General features: G+C 40.1%; 1 protein-coding gene and 1 pseudogene across 1 annotated transcript; both read right to left on the bottom strand.

Moving 5' to 3' along the window:
- Positions 1 to 4,547: 4,547 nt before the first annotated feature.
- Positions 4,548 to 5,519, bottom strand: LOC147320746 (olfactory receptor 1E16-like). The gene has a single exon (XM_086307494.1). It carries the CDS (start codon positions 5,517 to 5,519, stop codon positions 4,548 to 4,550), a length of 972 nt encoding a protein of 323 aa, XP_086163620.1.
- A 6,811-nt stretch (positions 5,520 to 12,330) lies between these two features.
- Positions 12,331 to 15,455, bottom strand: LOC147320745 (olfactory receptor 1468-like; annotated as a pseudogene).
- Between the last annotated feature and the right edge of the window lie 667 nt (positions 15,456 to 16,122).

Here is a 16,122-nt window from a genome sequence, read left to right as displayed (position 1 = left end):
AGGAGACGCGGACTGCGAACTGCTCTTCCTGGGATCTTCCTTTCCAACGCTCACTTTGGAACAAGATGGATGAGCTGGCCCTGATGAGAAGTATGAACAGAAACTTTGCCTCCTCCTGTGACTTATGTTTTACGGAGTCGTGGCTCTGTGAGGACATCCCAGACTGCCCACTCAAGTTGGAGGGTTTTCATCTGCTGCGCACGGACCGGCAGGCCTCTCTCTCTGGTAAGACCGCAGGTGGAGGCGTCTGCTTCTACATTAATAGTGTCACAGATGTAACAGTGATTGCTCAGCACTGCTCTTCCTCTCTGGAATACCTTTTTATACACTGCAAACCATTTTATTCTCCGCGGGAGTTTGCTTCATTCCTCTTGGCCGCTGTTTACATCCCGCTAGATGCGGATGTGCAGGCAGCTCAGTGGGCCCTCGCGGGGCAGATACTGCACATAGAGTGGGCATTCCCAGACTCTCTCATTATTGCTCTTGGGGACTTTAACAAAGCCAATCTGAGCCATGAGCTTCCCAAATACAAGCAGTATATTAAATGCCCAACCAGAGAGGAGAGGATATTGGACCACTGTTACAGCACGATCAGCGTGGCCTAGCGCAGTGCCCCGTGCTTCACTCGGACTTTCTGACCACGTCATGATTCACCTGATCCCCGCGTACAGACAGAGGCTGAATCTCTCCAAACCTGTCGTGAGGACTAAAAAACTGTGGAGCAACGAGGCTGTGGAGGAGCTTCGCACGTGTTTGGAGTCTACAGACTGGGACACAATGAAGGATGCTTCTAACAGCTTGGATGAGTTTACGGACACTGTCACCTCCTATATCCACTTCTGTGAGGACAGCATTGTGCCATCACGCACCAGGGTGAGTTATAACAATGACAAACCCTGGTTTACTGCTAAACTCAAAAAGCTGTGGCTGGAAAAGAGAAAGGCGTTCAGAAGTGGAGACAGGGACTGCTACAGAGAGGCCAAGTACAGGTTCACTAAAGAAGTGGACATTGCTAAACATCAGTACTCTGAGAAGATGCAGCAGCAGATCTCAGAGAATGACTCAGCCTCTGTGTGGAAAAGTTTTAGGAATATCACCAACTACAAGCCTAAAACCCCCCACTCCACTGATGACTTGCTCTTGGCCAACACCCTTAACGACTGTTACTGCCGTTTTAACAAGCCATCAAGCAGCCTTCACACCTCCAACAGCCCCAACAATAGAGACACTTTGGACACTCATTCCCCCACCTCTCCCCCCTCCATAGAGCCATCACCACCATCAAACACTTCACCTACAACACCCCCCTCCACACCCCACACCAAAGAGGATTTCACACCACCTTCTCCCACTACAACCCTTCATATTCATGAAGCAGATGTGAGGAAGCAGTTTAAGAGTCTGAATGCTCGAAAAGCTCCTGGCCTAGACGGTGTGTCTCCTGCCACCCTCAGACACTGTGCAAACGAGCTGGCCCCAGTGTTTTCTGGCATTTTCAACTCCTCACTGCAGGCATGTCATGTGCCTGCCTGCTTCAAGTCCTCTACCATAATCCCTGTCCCCAAGAAACCAAGGATCACTGGACTAAATGACTATAGACCTGTGGCTCTGACATCTGTGGTCATGAAGTCATTTGAGCGCCTGGTTCTCTCCTACCTCAAGACCCTCACAGCCCCCCTCCTGGACCTCCTGCAGTTTGCATACAGAGCCAACAGGTCTGTAGACGATGCAATCAACATGGCTCTACACTTCATCCTGCAGCATCTGGACTCCCCAGGAACCTACGCCAGGATCCTGTTTGTGGACTTCAGCTCTGCCTTCAACACCATCCTTCCAGACCATCTCCAAGGCAAGCTTTCCCAGATGAATGTGCCTGATCCCATCTGCCGGTGGATCACTGACTTCCTGACGGACAGGAAGCAGCATGTGAGGCTGGGAAAGAAGGTCTCGGACTCCCAGACCATCAGCACCGGCTCCCCTCAGGGCTGTGTTCTTTCTCCTCTGCTCTTCTCCCTGTATACTAACTGCTGCACCTCCACCCACCAGTCTGTCAAGCTAATCAAGTTTGCAGATGACACCACCGTTATTGGACTCATCTCGGACGGGGATGAGTATGCCTACAGGAGGGAGGTTGAACGTCTGGTGTCCTGGTGCAGCCACAACAACCTGGTGCTGAATGCCCAGAAGACAGTGGAGATTATTGTGGACTTCAGGAAGCACACAGCCCCACTCCCTCCCATCATCCTAACTGACACCCTCATCACCTCTGTGGATTCATTCCGCTTCCTGGGTACCACCATCATCCAGGACCTGAAGTGGGAGCCCACCATCACCTCTGTCATAAAGAAAGGCCAGCAGAGGATGTACTTCCTGAGGCAGCTGAAGAAATTCAACCTGCCAACACGGACGATGATGCAATTCTACACTGCAATCATCGAGTCCATCCTCACCTCCTCCATCACCGTGTGGTACGCTGGAGCAACTATCAGGGACAAACAGAGACTGCAGCGTGTTGTGCGCTCTTCTGAGAAGGTGATTGGCTGCAGACTCCCATCTCTGCAGGACCTATACACCTCCAGGACACTGGGGCGTGCAGCTCGGATCACAGCTGACCCTTCTCACCCTGGACACAGTCTGTTTGACCTGCTCCCTTCAGGCAGGAGGCTCCGATCCATTCACACTAGAACCTCTCGCCATAAGAACAGTTTCTTCCCCTCTGCTGTTGGACCCATGAACAATAACCATATGACTGTTCCCACCACTAACACATGACCCTACACTGTGTTTACTGCATCATTCCGTGTTTGGCACTGATCACCACCTGCACTCATGTATATATCTATCTACTTAGCACTTTTAATTTTTATTTTTAATGTTTATTTAAGCGTTATCTGACAGTATGTTTTGCACTAAGTACTGCAGCAATTTCCTAATGTTGTAAACCTGCTCAACATTTGGCAATAAACCCTTTCTGATTCTGATTCTGATAGTGGAATTGTAAAGTGCTTTGAGAGTCTCGAGAAGTGCTATATAAATGCAATCCATTATTATTATTATTATTATTATTATTATTATTATTATTATTATTATTATTATTAATACTGTATACTATACATTAAGACAGAGAAGCCCCAAGAATCAGACGAGCCCCTGTGAACAAGCACTCAGCACCAGTGGTAAGGAAAAACTCCTTTTTAACGGGCAGAAACCTCCAGGCTCAGGGAGGGGCAGCCATTTGTCGCGACCAGTTAGTGTTGAGGGGAGAGAGAGACTACAAAATACATACTGTGTAGAGGAGCCAGAAATTAATCATAATAAATGATATGGGTGGTGTACAGAGTAGGAGAGGTGAGTGAAGAATAACATTCAGTGCATCATGAGAAGGCCCCCAGTTGCTAAGGCCTTTTGCAGCACAACGAAGGAACGGCCTAGGGTCACCTGATCAATCCTGGCTATAAAATTGATCAAAAATCTTCTAATCACTATTAACTTTTTGATTAACATACATAATTATTTACAAGCTGGAAGACAAAGAAACAAAAATGTACTGACATTCTCAGAGCAGACAATAAAACAGGCAGTGTATTTTTACAGTTACAATTTTAAGGACAGCTGACAGAACAAAGTACAACAACAAAGTGTAACACAGAAAAAAGTGCTTTTATGCATACCTGTTTGAACAACAATAAATATATTTCAAACAATAAATATATACTGCAGTTACATTTTTAAAAAGCAACTCCTACATTTGACCAAAGTCGTCACTGACACTGTCACCAGGTGATGGTTTGAGCCTCAGATGGGACCTTTCAATGTGGGGTTTCTATGTGCATGAGTTCTTTCCAGGGTTTTTTTTTTTTTCGTACATTTAAAAGTAACTAGCACTGTATAAACTGTGTGTATGTGTATAAACTGTCTGTATAAACTGGCCATAGTTGTGAATGAGTGATGTGTAGCTGCCTGTTTCTCTATGCTGGCCCTAATAAAGTATTAGAGGTATACAGCTGGCTCAAGGCCCACGCTAATATTGCGTTCACACAATATTAAGCAAAGTCCGAAATTCAAAAACTATATAGGCTCAAAAAGATAATGTCAAGTACACAAAAAATTGCTCATCATTAAATTCAGAAGAGTTCAAGTTGTCCCTGACAGGAGACATTAACATAACTTGATGCACAGGAACTGAATTTGAAAACACTCCTTTTAAAATGGAAATATGATGTATCCCTGATTATTTGCAACATATGTATTGTCATTTTCTTCTATTATAGGGCAAAACACAAATACAACATTTTTGAAGACAGAGATATGTGATGCACAGAAACATACCTTCCAAATGCTCAAAAAAAAAAAAAAATCTACCTCTTTGCTAGGTGATGTGTTTTAAAATCAACCACAATTTGCACTGTGAATATTGAATGTACCACTTCTGTTCTGTTTCAAAGTACTGCAACATATGAGCCTTTTTTAATTTCATAGTCATTCCTTAAATAATAAAAACACTAACTCAAAAGACTAAAATGAAAAAAAGGAAGTTTACACTTTTTTCATTTGACCTTTCTAATTTTGTAATGTTTTATGATTCTTAACAACTTTCTCAGAGATTCTTTGATTTCTCGTGTCTGAAGAACATATATGATAGGGTTCAGCATTGGAGGAAAGACTGAGGTCAGAGACAGGTTTATGATTCTGGCATTTGGCTCTATGTTTGCACCTAGAGTAAATGTGATTAATATTGGAAGGAAATAGATTGCCACTAATGAAAGATGAGCTGTGCAGGTTTTAAAGCCCTTCGTTCTTTCTCGAACTGTGGCTACTTTAGCTAAAGCATAGCAGATACACAAATAACTCAACAAAACAATTGTAAGAGGAAGCCAAAGAATAAGAGCTGGCAAAATCTTAGCAATTACATAGCTGGGTGTATAATCATTGCATGCAAGTCGGTACATCTGACCATGGTCACAGAAATAGCTTTTAATAACAACTGATTCACAGAAGGAAAGCCTTGTAAGAAGGCCAATTGCAATTAGTATAAAGGTAATGGCCGATACCCAGAAAGAGGCAATTAAACAGAACATGAGCTTGTGAGTCACCTTCAGTTGATAATGCAGTGGGTAAACGATCGCCATAACTCTGTCATATGACAGTGCAACCAGATTTAGAGCTTGCAATGAAAGGAATATATAGCAGAAAAACAGAAATGTCAAGCAGTCATTATAGGAAATGTGGGGGTGATTAAACAAAAAGATATCGAGAACCTTTGGCACCATGGCAGAGTTACCTAATAGATCAACCAATGCAAGATTGAAAACTGCAATATATTTCGGTGTTCTTAGATTGTGATCCAAATATATTGTGGCCATGACAGCTGTGTTTGCCAGGACAGAAATAATATAAACAAAAAACAGAAAGGCATAATAATATTTTATATTAGGAATGCCAATAAATCCACTTATAATGAAAAATGCAGGACGCAAAAAAGTGATATTTTTTCCAAGTGCAGAGTTGAAAAGATCCATTGGCAAAAAATCTTACAATCTTATATTGCCTAAGCTGTGATAATGCAGACAGCAGTACTGCACATCATGATTCTGTTATGCAAACTGGAGTACCCCAGATGATGAAGTTCTAGCTGACTCCCTCAGCGTTTATATTTATCAAACCAATAGCTACTCTGGTTTGATAGCTGGTGTGTGTGTGTGTGTGTGTGTGTGTGTGTGTGTGTGTGTGTGTGTGTGTGTGTGTGTGTGTGTGTGTGTGTGTGTGTTATCAGTGGGGGTGAGCTGGGTGGGTGGTGGGAGGTAGTTTCACATGTTGCTTTTTTCCTTTGTTGTTTGATATAGGTTTTTAAATGTTCAGCATTTTTCAATAATTCAAAATTTATACTGTGCCAATATGTTACAAAGTGAGAGGTCTGAACTGCCAGAACAGTTTAAAACCTGGACTCTTGCTCTATGTAGCAATGCTGTTGCACTACTTGTCACAATGACTCTGTGTGGCAGGCAGTGTATGGGCCCTAATGCAGGACTTGGATGCAGAACTAAACTCAAAAGTCATCTTTATTGCTGGAACCTTTCAATAAACAAAGTAAAGCTGGGTTAAAGTTGAAGTTGGGCCCAAGTTCAATTCAATTCAATTCAATTGTATTTATATAGCGCCAAATCACAACAAAAGTCGCCTCAAGGCGCTTCATAGATACAGAGAAAAACCCAACAATCATATGACCCTCTATGAGCAAGCACTTTGGCGACAGTGGGAAGGAAAAACTCCCTTTTAACAGGAAGAAACCTCCGGCAGAACCAGGCTCAGGGAGGGGCGGCCATCTGCTGCGACCGGTTGGGGTGAGAGAAGGAAGACAGGATAAAAGACATGCTGTGGAAGAGAGACAGAGGTTAATAACAGATATGATTCAATGCAGAGAGGTCTGTTAATACATAGTGAGTGAGAAAGGTGACTGGAAAGGAAAAACTCAATGCATCATGGGAATCCCCCGGCAGCCTACGTCTATTGCAGCATAACTAAGGGAGGATTCAGGGTCACCTGGTCCAGCCCTAACTATATGCTTTAGCAAAAAGGAAAGTTTTAAGTCTAATCTTAAAAGTAGAGATAGTGTCTGTCTCCCGAATCCAAACTGGAAGCTGGTTCCACAGAAGAGGGGCCTGAAAACTGAAGGCTCTCCCTCCCATTCTACTTTTAAATACTCTAGGAACAACAAGCAGGCCTGCAGTGCGAGAGCGAAGTGCTCTAATAGGGTGATATGGTACTACAAGGTCATTAAGATAAGATGGGGCCTGATTATTTAAGACCTTGTATGTGAGGAGCAGGATTTTGAATTCAATTCTGGACTTAACAGGAAGCCAATGAAGGGAAGCCAAAACAGGAGAAATATGCTCTCTCTTTCTAGTCCCTGTCAGTACTCTTGCTGCAGCATTTTGGATTAGCTGAAGGCTTTTCAGTGAGTTTTTTGGACATCCTGATAATAATGAATTACAGTAGTCCAGCCTGGAAATAATAAATGCATGAACTAGTTTTTCAGCGTCACTCTGAGACAGGATATTTCTAATTTTAGAGATGTTGCGCAAATGGAAGAAAGCAGTCTTACATATTTGTTTAATATGTGCGTTGAAGGACATGTCCTGGTCAAAAATGACTCCAAGGTTCCTCACAGCGTTACTGGAGGCCAAGGTAATGCCATCCAGGGTAAGAATCTGGTTAGATACCATATTTCTAAGATTTTCAGGGCCGAGTACAATAACCTCAGTTTTATCTGAATTAAGAAGCAGAAAGTTAGCGGCCATCCAGGTCTTTATGTCTTTAAGACATTCATGCAGTTTAACTAATTGGTGTGTGTTATCTGGCTACATGGACAGATAGAGCTGGGTGTCATCAGCATAGCAGTGAAAATGTATGCTATGTCTTCTAATGATGCTGCCTAAGGGAAGCATGTATAATGTAAACAGAATTGGTCCTAGCACTGAACCCTGTGGAACTCCATAATTAACCTCAGTGTGTGAAGAGGACTCTCCATTTACATGCACAAATTGGAGTCTATTAGATAGATATGATACAAACTACTGCAGTGCAGTACCTGTAATACCTACAGCATGTTCTAATCGCTCTAATAACGTCAGACACATAAAAACCAAAATTTCCAGAAGCCTCGCAGTTTTGAACAAAGTGAAACAATTCCTTGATAAAGATGCACTTTGTACTCTGTACTGTACCCTGGTTCTTCCATATCTTACATATTGTGTGGAAGTGTGGGGAAATACATATAAAAATACAACTAATCCATTAGTCACAGTACAGAAACGAGCACTGCGTATTATTCACAAGGCTGGTTATCTAGATCATACTCACAAATTCTTTCTTCAGGCAAAGTTACTTAAATTCCAGGATCTGGTTAATTACAATACATCCATAATTTTGTATAAAGCTTTTACTAAACTTTTACCGGCAAATTTACAAACTAGATTTGAAATTCGAGAAAAGGTTTATAATGTGAGAGGCTTTGGAGAATTCAAATTACCCAGAACTCGAACAACCCGTAAAGGTTTTTGTGTGTCTGTATGTGGTGTGAAAATCTGGAACAGTCTGAGTTTACAATTGACACAATGCAAAAATATTCATAGATTTAAATTCCTCTACAAACAGTTGGTCTGGTCACAGTATACTCAATGATGGTTTTTAGTGTGCTCTGTAATGTCTGTTCTCTTACCATTGCTGGTATGGATTCAAAAAAAAAAAAAAAGTGTGCGTATGTATGTACATATATGTACATGTGTGTGTAGATATATATGTATGTATATGTATGTGTGCTTGTTACTTGTAGTTACCTGTGGTAATGCAATTTATAATTTACATATTCTGTATTCAGTTATGAAGGCTCTAATTGTTGTTTGCGAGCTGCCGTTTAGATGCTTGTATGTGCCCGGGGCTGTTGATGGGTCTGTATGCAATGATGGGCGTAGCTGCGGGAAGTTTATTGTTTTTTTTGTTGATGAGTGAATATAGGGGTGGGATTTAATAAGTTTTCTTCGTCCCACTTCTTTTTCAGGCAATTTTTGTTTTTTGTTTTGTGCATTTTATGTTCAATATAGGTATTTGTTGTGCCTGAAAATGAACAAATAAATGAAATGAATGAAAAATGAAATGAATAGGATATTATGGTCAACAGTATCGAATGCTGCAGTAAGGTCTAGCAGGACAAGCACAGAGATGAGACCACTGTCAGAGGCCATAAGAAGATCATTTGTAACCTTCACTAAAGCTGTTTCTGTGCTGTGATGAGCTCTGAAACCTGACTGAAACTCTTCAAATAAACCATTGCTCTGCAGATGATCTGTTAGCTGTTTGACAACTACTCTTTCAAGGATTTTTGATACGAAAGGAAGGTTGGAGATTGGCCTATAATTAGCTAAGACTGCTGGGTCTAGAGATGGCTTTTTGAGTAAAGGTTTAACTACAGCTAGCTTGAAGGCCTGTGGTACATAGCCGATTATTAGAGATAAATGATGATCAAATGATCAACCTAAGATCGAAGAATTAATTAATGGCAGGACTTCTTTGAGCAGTTTTGTAGGAATGGGGTCTAAAAGACACGTTGATGGTTTGGAGGAAGTAATTATTGAAGTTAACTCAGAAAGATAAATTGGAGAAAAAGAGTCTAACTTAACATCAATGGTACTAAGAGTAGCTGTAGATAATATTACATCTGTGGGATGATTACTGGTAATTTTTTCTCTAATGATAAAAATTTTATTTGTGAAGAAGTTCATAAAGTCATTACTAGTTAACGTTAAAGGGATGGTTGGCTCAAAAGAGCTCTGACTTTTTGTCAGCCTGGCTACAGTGCTGAAGAGAAACCTGGGGTTGTTCTTATTTTCTTCAATCAGTGATGAATAGTAAGATGTTCTGGCTTTGCGGAGGGCTTTCTTATAAAGCAGCAAACTATTTCTCCAGGCTAAATGATGATCCTCTAAATTTGTAACACGCCATTTCCTCTCCAGATTACGAGTCATCTGCTTTAGGGTACGTGTTTGAGAATTATACCACGGAGTCAGGTACTTCTGATTAGAGACCTTAGTTTTCACTGGAGCTACAGTATCCAGAGTCGTACGTAGTGAGGAGGTGAAATTATTAACAAGATAATCGACCTCTGTTGGGGTAGCGTTCAGATAGCTGCTCTGCTCTGTGTTGGTACAGGGCATTGAAGATGATAACAGTGGGTGGATTATATTCTTAAACTTAGTTACAGCGCTTTCAGAAAGACATCTACTTTGATAAAGTCTACTCTCCACCGCTGTGTAATCAATTATTGTAAATGTAAATGTTATCAGGAAATGATCAGACAGGAGAGGATTTTCAGGAAACACTGTTAAATGTTCAGTTTCTATGCCATATGTTAAAACAAGATCTAGAGTGTGATTAAAGTGGTGGGTGGGTTCTTTTACATTTTGAGAGAAACCAATTGAGTCTAATAACAGACTAAATGCCATGTTGAGGCTGTCATTTTTAGCATCTACATGGATGTTAAAATCACCCACAATAATTATTTTATCTGAGCTCAGAACTAAATTAGATATAAAGTCTGAGAAATCAGACAGAAACTCTGTGTAAGGCCCAGGTGGACGATAGATGATAACAAGTAATACTGGTTTCTGAGTTTCACAGCTGGGGTGGACAATGTTAAGCATCAGGCTTTCAAATGAATTAAAAGTCTGTCTTGGTCTTTCATTAATTAATAGGCTGGTGTGAAAAATTGCTGCCACACCGCCCCCTCGGCCTGTGCTTCGAGATTTCTGGTAGTTAGAATGACTCGGGGGTGTTGATTCATTTAAACTAACATAATCATCCTGCTGCAACCAGGTTTCTGTAAGGCAGAGTAAATCAATTTGTTGATCAATTATTAAGTCATGTACCAACAGAGACTTGGAGGAGAGAGACCTAATATTTAATAATCCACAATTTCACTGTTTTACTCTTTGGTTCAGGTGTGGATACTGTATTGTTCTTTCTTTGTAATTGTTTATGTTTAAGTTGTTTGTTGCTGGTTTTTAGTTTGTTTTTTGTCTTTTTGGAAGCTGACACAGTCTCTATGGAGATGGGTTTTTGGGGGGGTAGCAGGAGGAGAGAAGCTGCAGAGAGGCGTGTAAGACTGCAACTCTGCTTCCTGGTCCCAACTCTGGATAGTCATATTTTGGGGGGTTTAATAAATTTGTCCATATTTCTAGAAATGAGAGCTGCTCCATCCAAAGTGGGATGGATGCTGTCTCTCCTAACAAGACCAGGTTTCCTCCAGAAGGTTTGCCAATTATCTATGAAGCCCACATCGTTTCTGGGACACCACTCAGACAGCCAGCAATTTAAGGAGAACATGCGGCTAAACATGTCACTCCTGGTCTGATTGGGGAGGGGACCAGAGAAAACTACAGAGTCCGACATTGTTTTAGCAAAGTTGTACACCGATTCAATATTGATTTTAGTGACCTCCGATTGGCGTAACCGGGTGTCACTGCCGACGTGAATTATAATTTTACTGAATTTACGTTTACCCTTAGCCAGCAGTTTTAAATTTCCTTCAATGTCGCCTGCTCTGGCCCCTGGAAGACAATTGACTATGGTTGCCGGTGTCTCTAGCTTCACATGTCTGAGAACAGAATCACCAATTACCAGAGTTTGACCCTCGCCGAGTGGGGAAAAACGGTTAGACACATGAACGGGTTGGTGGTGTACCTGGGGCTTCTGTTTAGGACTATGCTTCCTCCTCACCGTCACCCAGCCGCCCTCTTTCCCCAGCTGCTTGGGGTCTGCCGGGGAATAGCTAGCGGGGCCTACGCTATCTTCGGCTGCACCAGCTACAGGGGCCTGGCTAGCTACGGGTGAATGAAGGGTGCGAAGCCGAGTATCCAATTGAGTAATCCTGGCCTCTAGAGCTGCAAATATGCTACATTTGTTACAGATATCATTACTGCTAAAGGAGGCCGAGGAGTAACTAAACATCTGACACAATGAGCAAGAAAGTGCAGGAGGGACAGGTGAAGTAGCCATGGTGCTAATGAGACGGCTACGAGCTAAGCTAAGCTAGCGAAACAGTACAGAGACAGTGAGTGAATACTTTGGCTATAAATTAGGTAGTGAGTACACAGAAAGTGTGCTTCGGATAAAGCACATGAAGATTATACTATGAAAGAAGAATGTATTTAAAAGTTGTTAATTAAATTGCTAAGCAAATAAGCTACTCAGAAACACCACTGTGTTTGAGCAGGAACAGGAAGTGATACTCTACCACAGAGCAAGCGAACACCAATTTCATTCACATTTGTGGAGGAATGTGGAGAGACAGTATCGATTGCTGCAGTTGGGGAGCAGTCTCTGCAGGCGGTGAGATGTGCAGAGACAGCAAATGCCTCCAACAAGCTCAAGCGTGAAACCTCTGATGAACAGGTAGGCATCTTCGAAGCAGTAGTTCTTTCACTAGGCTGAAGTGATACACCATTAGTGGGAAGTGGGAAGGAAAAACTCCCTTTTAACAGGAAAAAATCCTCAGACAGAAGGGAAGGTCAGCCATCTGCTGCGACTGGCTGGAGGTGAGCAGAGGAACAATAGACAAAACCAGACTGTAGAAGCAAGCCAGAGACTAATAATAACCAATGATTAAATGCAAAGTTGTGTATAAACAGTCAGTCAAAAAAAGATGAGGAAAAGAAATAGTGCATCTCAGGAACCCCCCAGCAGCCCAGGCCTTTTAAGGGTGGATGTCAAGGTCACCCACTCCCATTCTATGATATGGTACCATGAGGCCTTTAAGATAAGATGGGTTCAGATTTGTCATGGTCTGGGTAGGTACCTGCAGGTCTCCAACAGCGGCTCCTCCTCCTTTAGGCAGAGATTGGTTGCTCCTCCCTGGCTGACCACCTGTGGGCAATTATTCTGGCAGCATATAAGACCTGCGCACTCAACCGTTCATCGTCTGAGTATCTGCTATCCCCATGTTAGTCAAGTGGAGTGTGATTGCTTTGTCCAGAACCCGTGTGACGACTTACCTGTTTTTCTTGTCCTCAGAGGTAGCTCCTGGAGTGGAGGTCTCGCCTCCCTCATCCCCGCAGAGTTAAAAAAGTCCATTGTAAGATTTCTGCCAAGCTTATATTGCCCAAGTGCTGATGAGACAGGTGGCAGCACTGGCTGACTGGGTTTTGTTATGCACATGCAGTACACCAGATGATGAAGCTCTTGCATGCTTTAACTGTTTGCAGATCCCCTCAATGTTTATCTTCAGGCATGATCCCATGAGTGTATTCTGCAACCTGTTTTTCCCACAATATTTGCATGGTGTGTAAAATGTACATTAAATTCAGTTCAGTGACCTGATTATTCAAACCAATAACTACTAATAATAAGAAGACAACAGAAATTCCCATATATATATATATATATATATATATATATATATATATATATATATATATATATATATATATATATATATATATATATTTATTTATTTATTTATTTATTTATTTTTTCAGAAATTTCAAAAATGGATTTGAGTTCAGGGCTTCTTTTGTCATATCTTACATTTTATACTGTACCAAATGTTTTAATTAGTTAAGGAGCGTTTAATAACTGGACTTGTAGTTCTCTGTAGCGATGCTGTTACAATACTGGTAGAATGTGATTTGGCATCATCTTGCTAAATGCTCAATTTGGCAAGGCCTCTCTTGAAAAAGATTCTTTCTTTATGGCTACATATTTTGCTCCAAAACCGGTATATATTATTCACTATTAATTTGATATTTACAATATGCGATTAAGCCATAGCATCCTTTTTCTTAAAATTGCAAGTATATATATATATGCACACGTATGCACACGTAAGCCAGTTTGAAAATGTACAATTTTAAGGAGTAAATAAGATGACATATCCTCAAGTATGTTTTTTATAATTATTTTAGTATGATGAAAATAATTCTCAAATCCTCTCACACAGACTTACTTGCTTAATCATGTTTGTTTCCATAACAAATACCCAATATCCATAAAGTCAGAAAGAAAACAAATCATTTCACAAACATTTTGAGAGGCAGCCAGCAAGAATTGTGTCGTGCCGATACCAACATTAAACTTCATACTTCTTGAATGTCAGAAGTATGATGTATGAGGGTGTGTGTGAGTGTTTGAATGTTTTATTTAAAAAATAAATAAATAAATATAGGGAATTGAATGCTATGACTTTGAAAACTGAATTTGAAGCATTTATATGATATAGAACACCCACAAAAATATAGCCAAAGAACATTAAACTTTTTGGATTTTCATTTGTATTTACACTCAGGGGAAGTTTCCCATTTTATATCATCAGTTTTATACAGTCCCAAATTTTTTATTTTATTTATTTATTTATTTATTTATTTAGTTACATTTTAGATTTTTGTGCTTAACTGATGGGTAAAAACAAATGTTATACAATGTTCTAACTAGCGTGAGCTACATTATAGTCAAGGATAAACTCAGTACATTCGGTGCCTGGAAGTACACCCAAGTTGCAAAAAAATGTCTACTCGTGATCTCATTATACTACTCAATTATCTACTCAATATCTACTCACTACAGTACACACACTCATAACTGTACCTGTGAGAAGCCCGTAGAAAGAAATTTTTATTTTGTGAGAGTTTTAAGGCAAAGGAGGGTGGAATTGACAAAATCTAATATGAAACCTTGTATTTGGTGCTTTTGCTTCCTTGCAAGAATAAATGTCCATTATTACAGTTTTTGGCTGTTGTTGTCTTTTGTCAATTTTTATTCTCACACTAACGTTTTAGATCATTTTGCTTTTCGGTGAATAAAGTAGTTATATTGTTTATTGTTCCAAATGAAATCTTGATGCATAAAAGACTGCAATACTGTGTATGAAATACTTCGCCTACATATTCAACTTAAAAAGAAAAAAAAAATAGAATGAAAGAATAGAAATCGGGAACTACAAAGGTTTAAGTCTAAACACTTCCAATTTAGCCTGCGCTCTAGCTTTCAACAATCTTCTCAATGATTCTTTGATCTCCTGTGTCTGAAGAACATAGATTATTGGGTTTAACATGGGAGGCATGACACTGGTCATAGAAAGGTTTATGATCCTTGCATTTGGATGTATTACAGGCCAAAAAACATACACAAATATAATAGGAAGGAAATAAATTGCCACTAATGAAAGGTGACCTGTGCAGGCTTTAAAAGCTTTCACTCTTTCCCTAAATGTAGAAATATTTGACAAAGAATAACCGATACAGCAGTAACTTCCCACGATAAATGCCAGTGGAAACCCAAGAACAAGAACTATTGCCAAAAACGCAATTATATAATTAGGGGTAGCATCATTGCAGCCAAGACGATACATAGGACCATGATCACAATAGTAGCTCTGAATAATCACAGACTGACAGAAGGAAAGTCTGGTGAGAAGGCCAACTGCAACGAGTGTAAGAGTGATGGCCAAAAGCAATCAAAGACAAAATGAGCTTTTGGGTCACTCTCATTTGATAGTGCAGCGGGTACATGATAGCCATGACTCTGTCAAAGGACAATACAACCAGATTAAAAGCCTGCATTGAAATTAAAGTAAAGCAGAAAAACATGAAAGTCAAGCAGATGTTGTAAGAGATATAATAATGGTTAAACAGAGAAATGTCAAGAACCTTTGGCACCAAAGCAGAGCTACTTAACAGGTCTGTAAATGCAAGATTAAAAACTGTGATATATTTAGGACTTCTCAACATACGATCCAAAATTATTACAATCATCACTAAAGTGTTCCCCACCACTGAAAAAATGTAAATAAAACATAGAAAGACGAAATAATATCTAATATTAGGTATGCCAATGAAACCACTTATTATAAAATATGCAGATTGCACAAAGGTGGTGTTTTTCTCAACAGCTGAGTTCAAAAATTCCATTAGATAACCCTCTGTTAATCTTCTATAATTCTCTGTGCTCTATCTTCTTAGGTAGCCTTTGTTCTCTGATATTTCAGTAAAATTCAGTTTATCAGTATATCTTAATATCACCTGTGAAGGTTCAAAGTGCTCCTTCTATCCTGTTTTAATATCTTAATTAATATATTCAAGTTTTAGTTTTCTGTTTAGTTTTTCTGTTCTAATGTTTGAAATTTTGGATTCCTGTTTTAATTTTTTTCATTGTTCTATGGTTTGACTGATTTGATTGCATTGTAGCATTGCTGAATCTGGTTTCTGTTTTTGGCTATTTTAGTGAATAGTTTTTGATTGGCATTAGAGTTGCAGTCAACATCCCTGTGTGTCTGTTTGCGGATCCTTCACTCTTGTTTTGTGTTTACCAGTGTTGGGTAAGTTACTTTAAATTAGTAACTTAGTTACATTACTAGTTACTTCTATCAAAAGTAACTCAGTTACTTCAAGTTACTCGTTACTTTCAGAGTAACTAGTTACTAGGGAAAGTAACTTTGGTTTTACTCAGAATCCTCTTGTTAATGTGTTGCTTTCGTAACTGGATATCCAGCAAGATTGCCAGTCTTCTACTTGCTTACTTGCCACAAGTGCACTGTGCCACCTACCAATAGAAAGGAAAAAATAATGTGCACACTTC

The sequence above is a fragment of the Aulonocara sp. 'chitande type north' Nkhata Bay genome, linkage group LG10, assembly GCF_057382095.1.
Source record: "Aulonocara sp. 'chitande type north' Nkhata Bay isolate Kocher_YH1m ecotype deep benthic linkage group LG10, A_spYH_male_GT1.1, whole genome shotgun sequence".
NCBI lineage: Eukaryota > Metazoa > Chordata > Actinopteri > Cichliformes > Cichlidae > Aulonocara > Aulonocara sp. 'chitande type north' Nkhata Bay.
Note: the sequence above shows the minus strand (reverse complement) of the source record. Positions and strands in the feature narration are given on the sequence as shown.

Bases quoted from the DNA above. Each gene is read 5' to 3' on its own strand.
- LOC147320746 (XM_086307494.1), bottom strand. From the start codon at position 5,519: ATGGATCTTTTCAACTCTGCACTTGGAAAAAATATCACTTTTTTGCGT.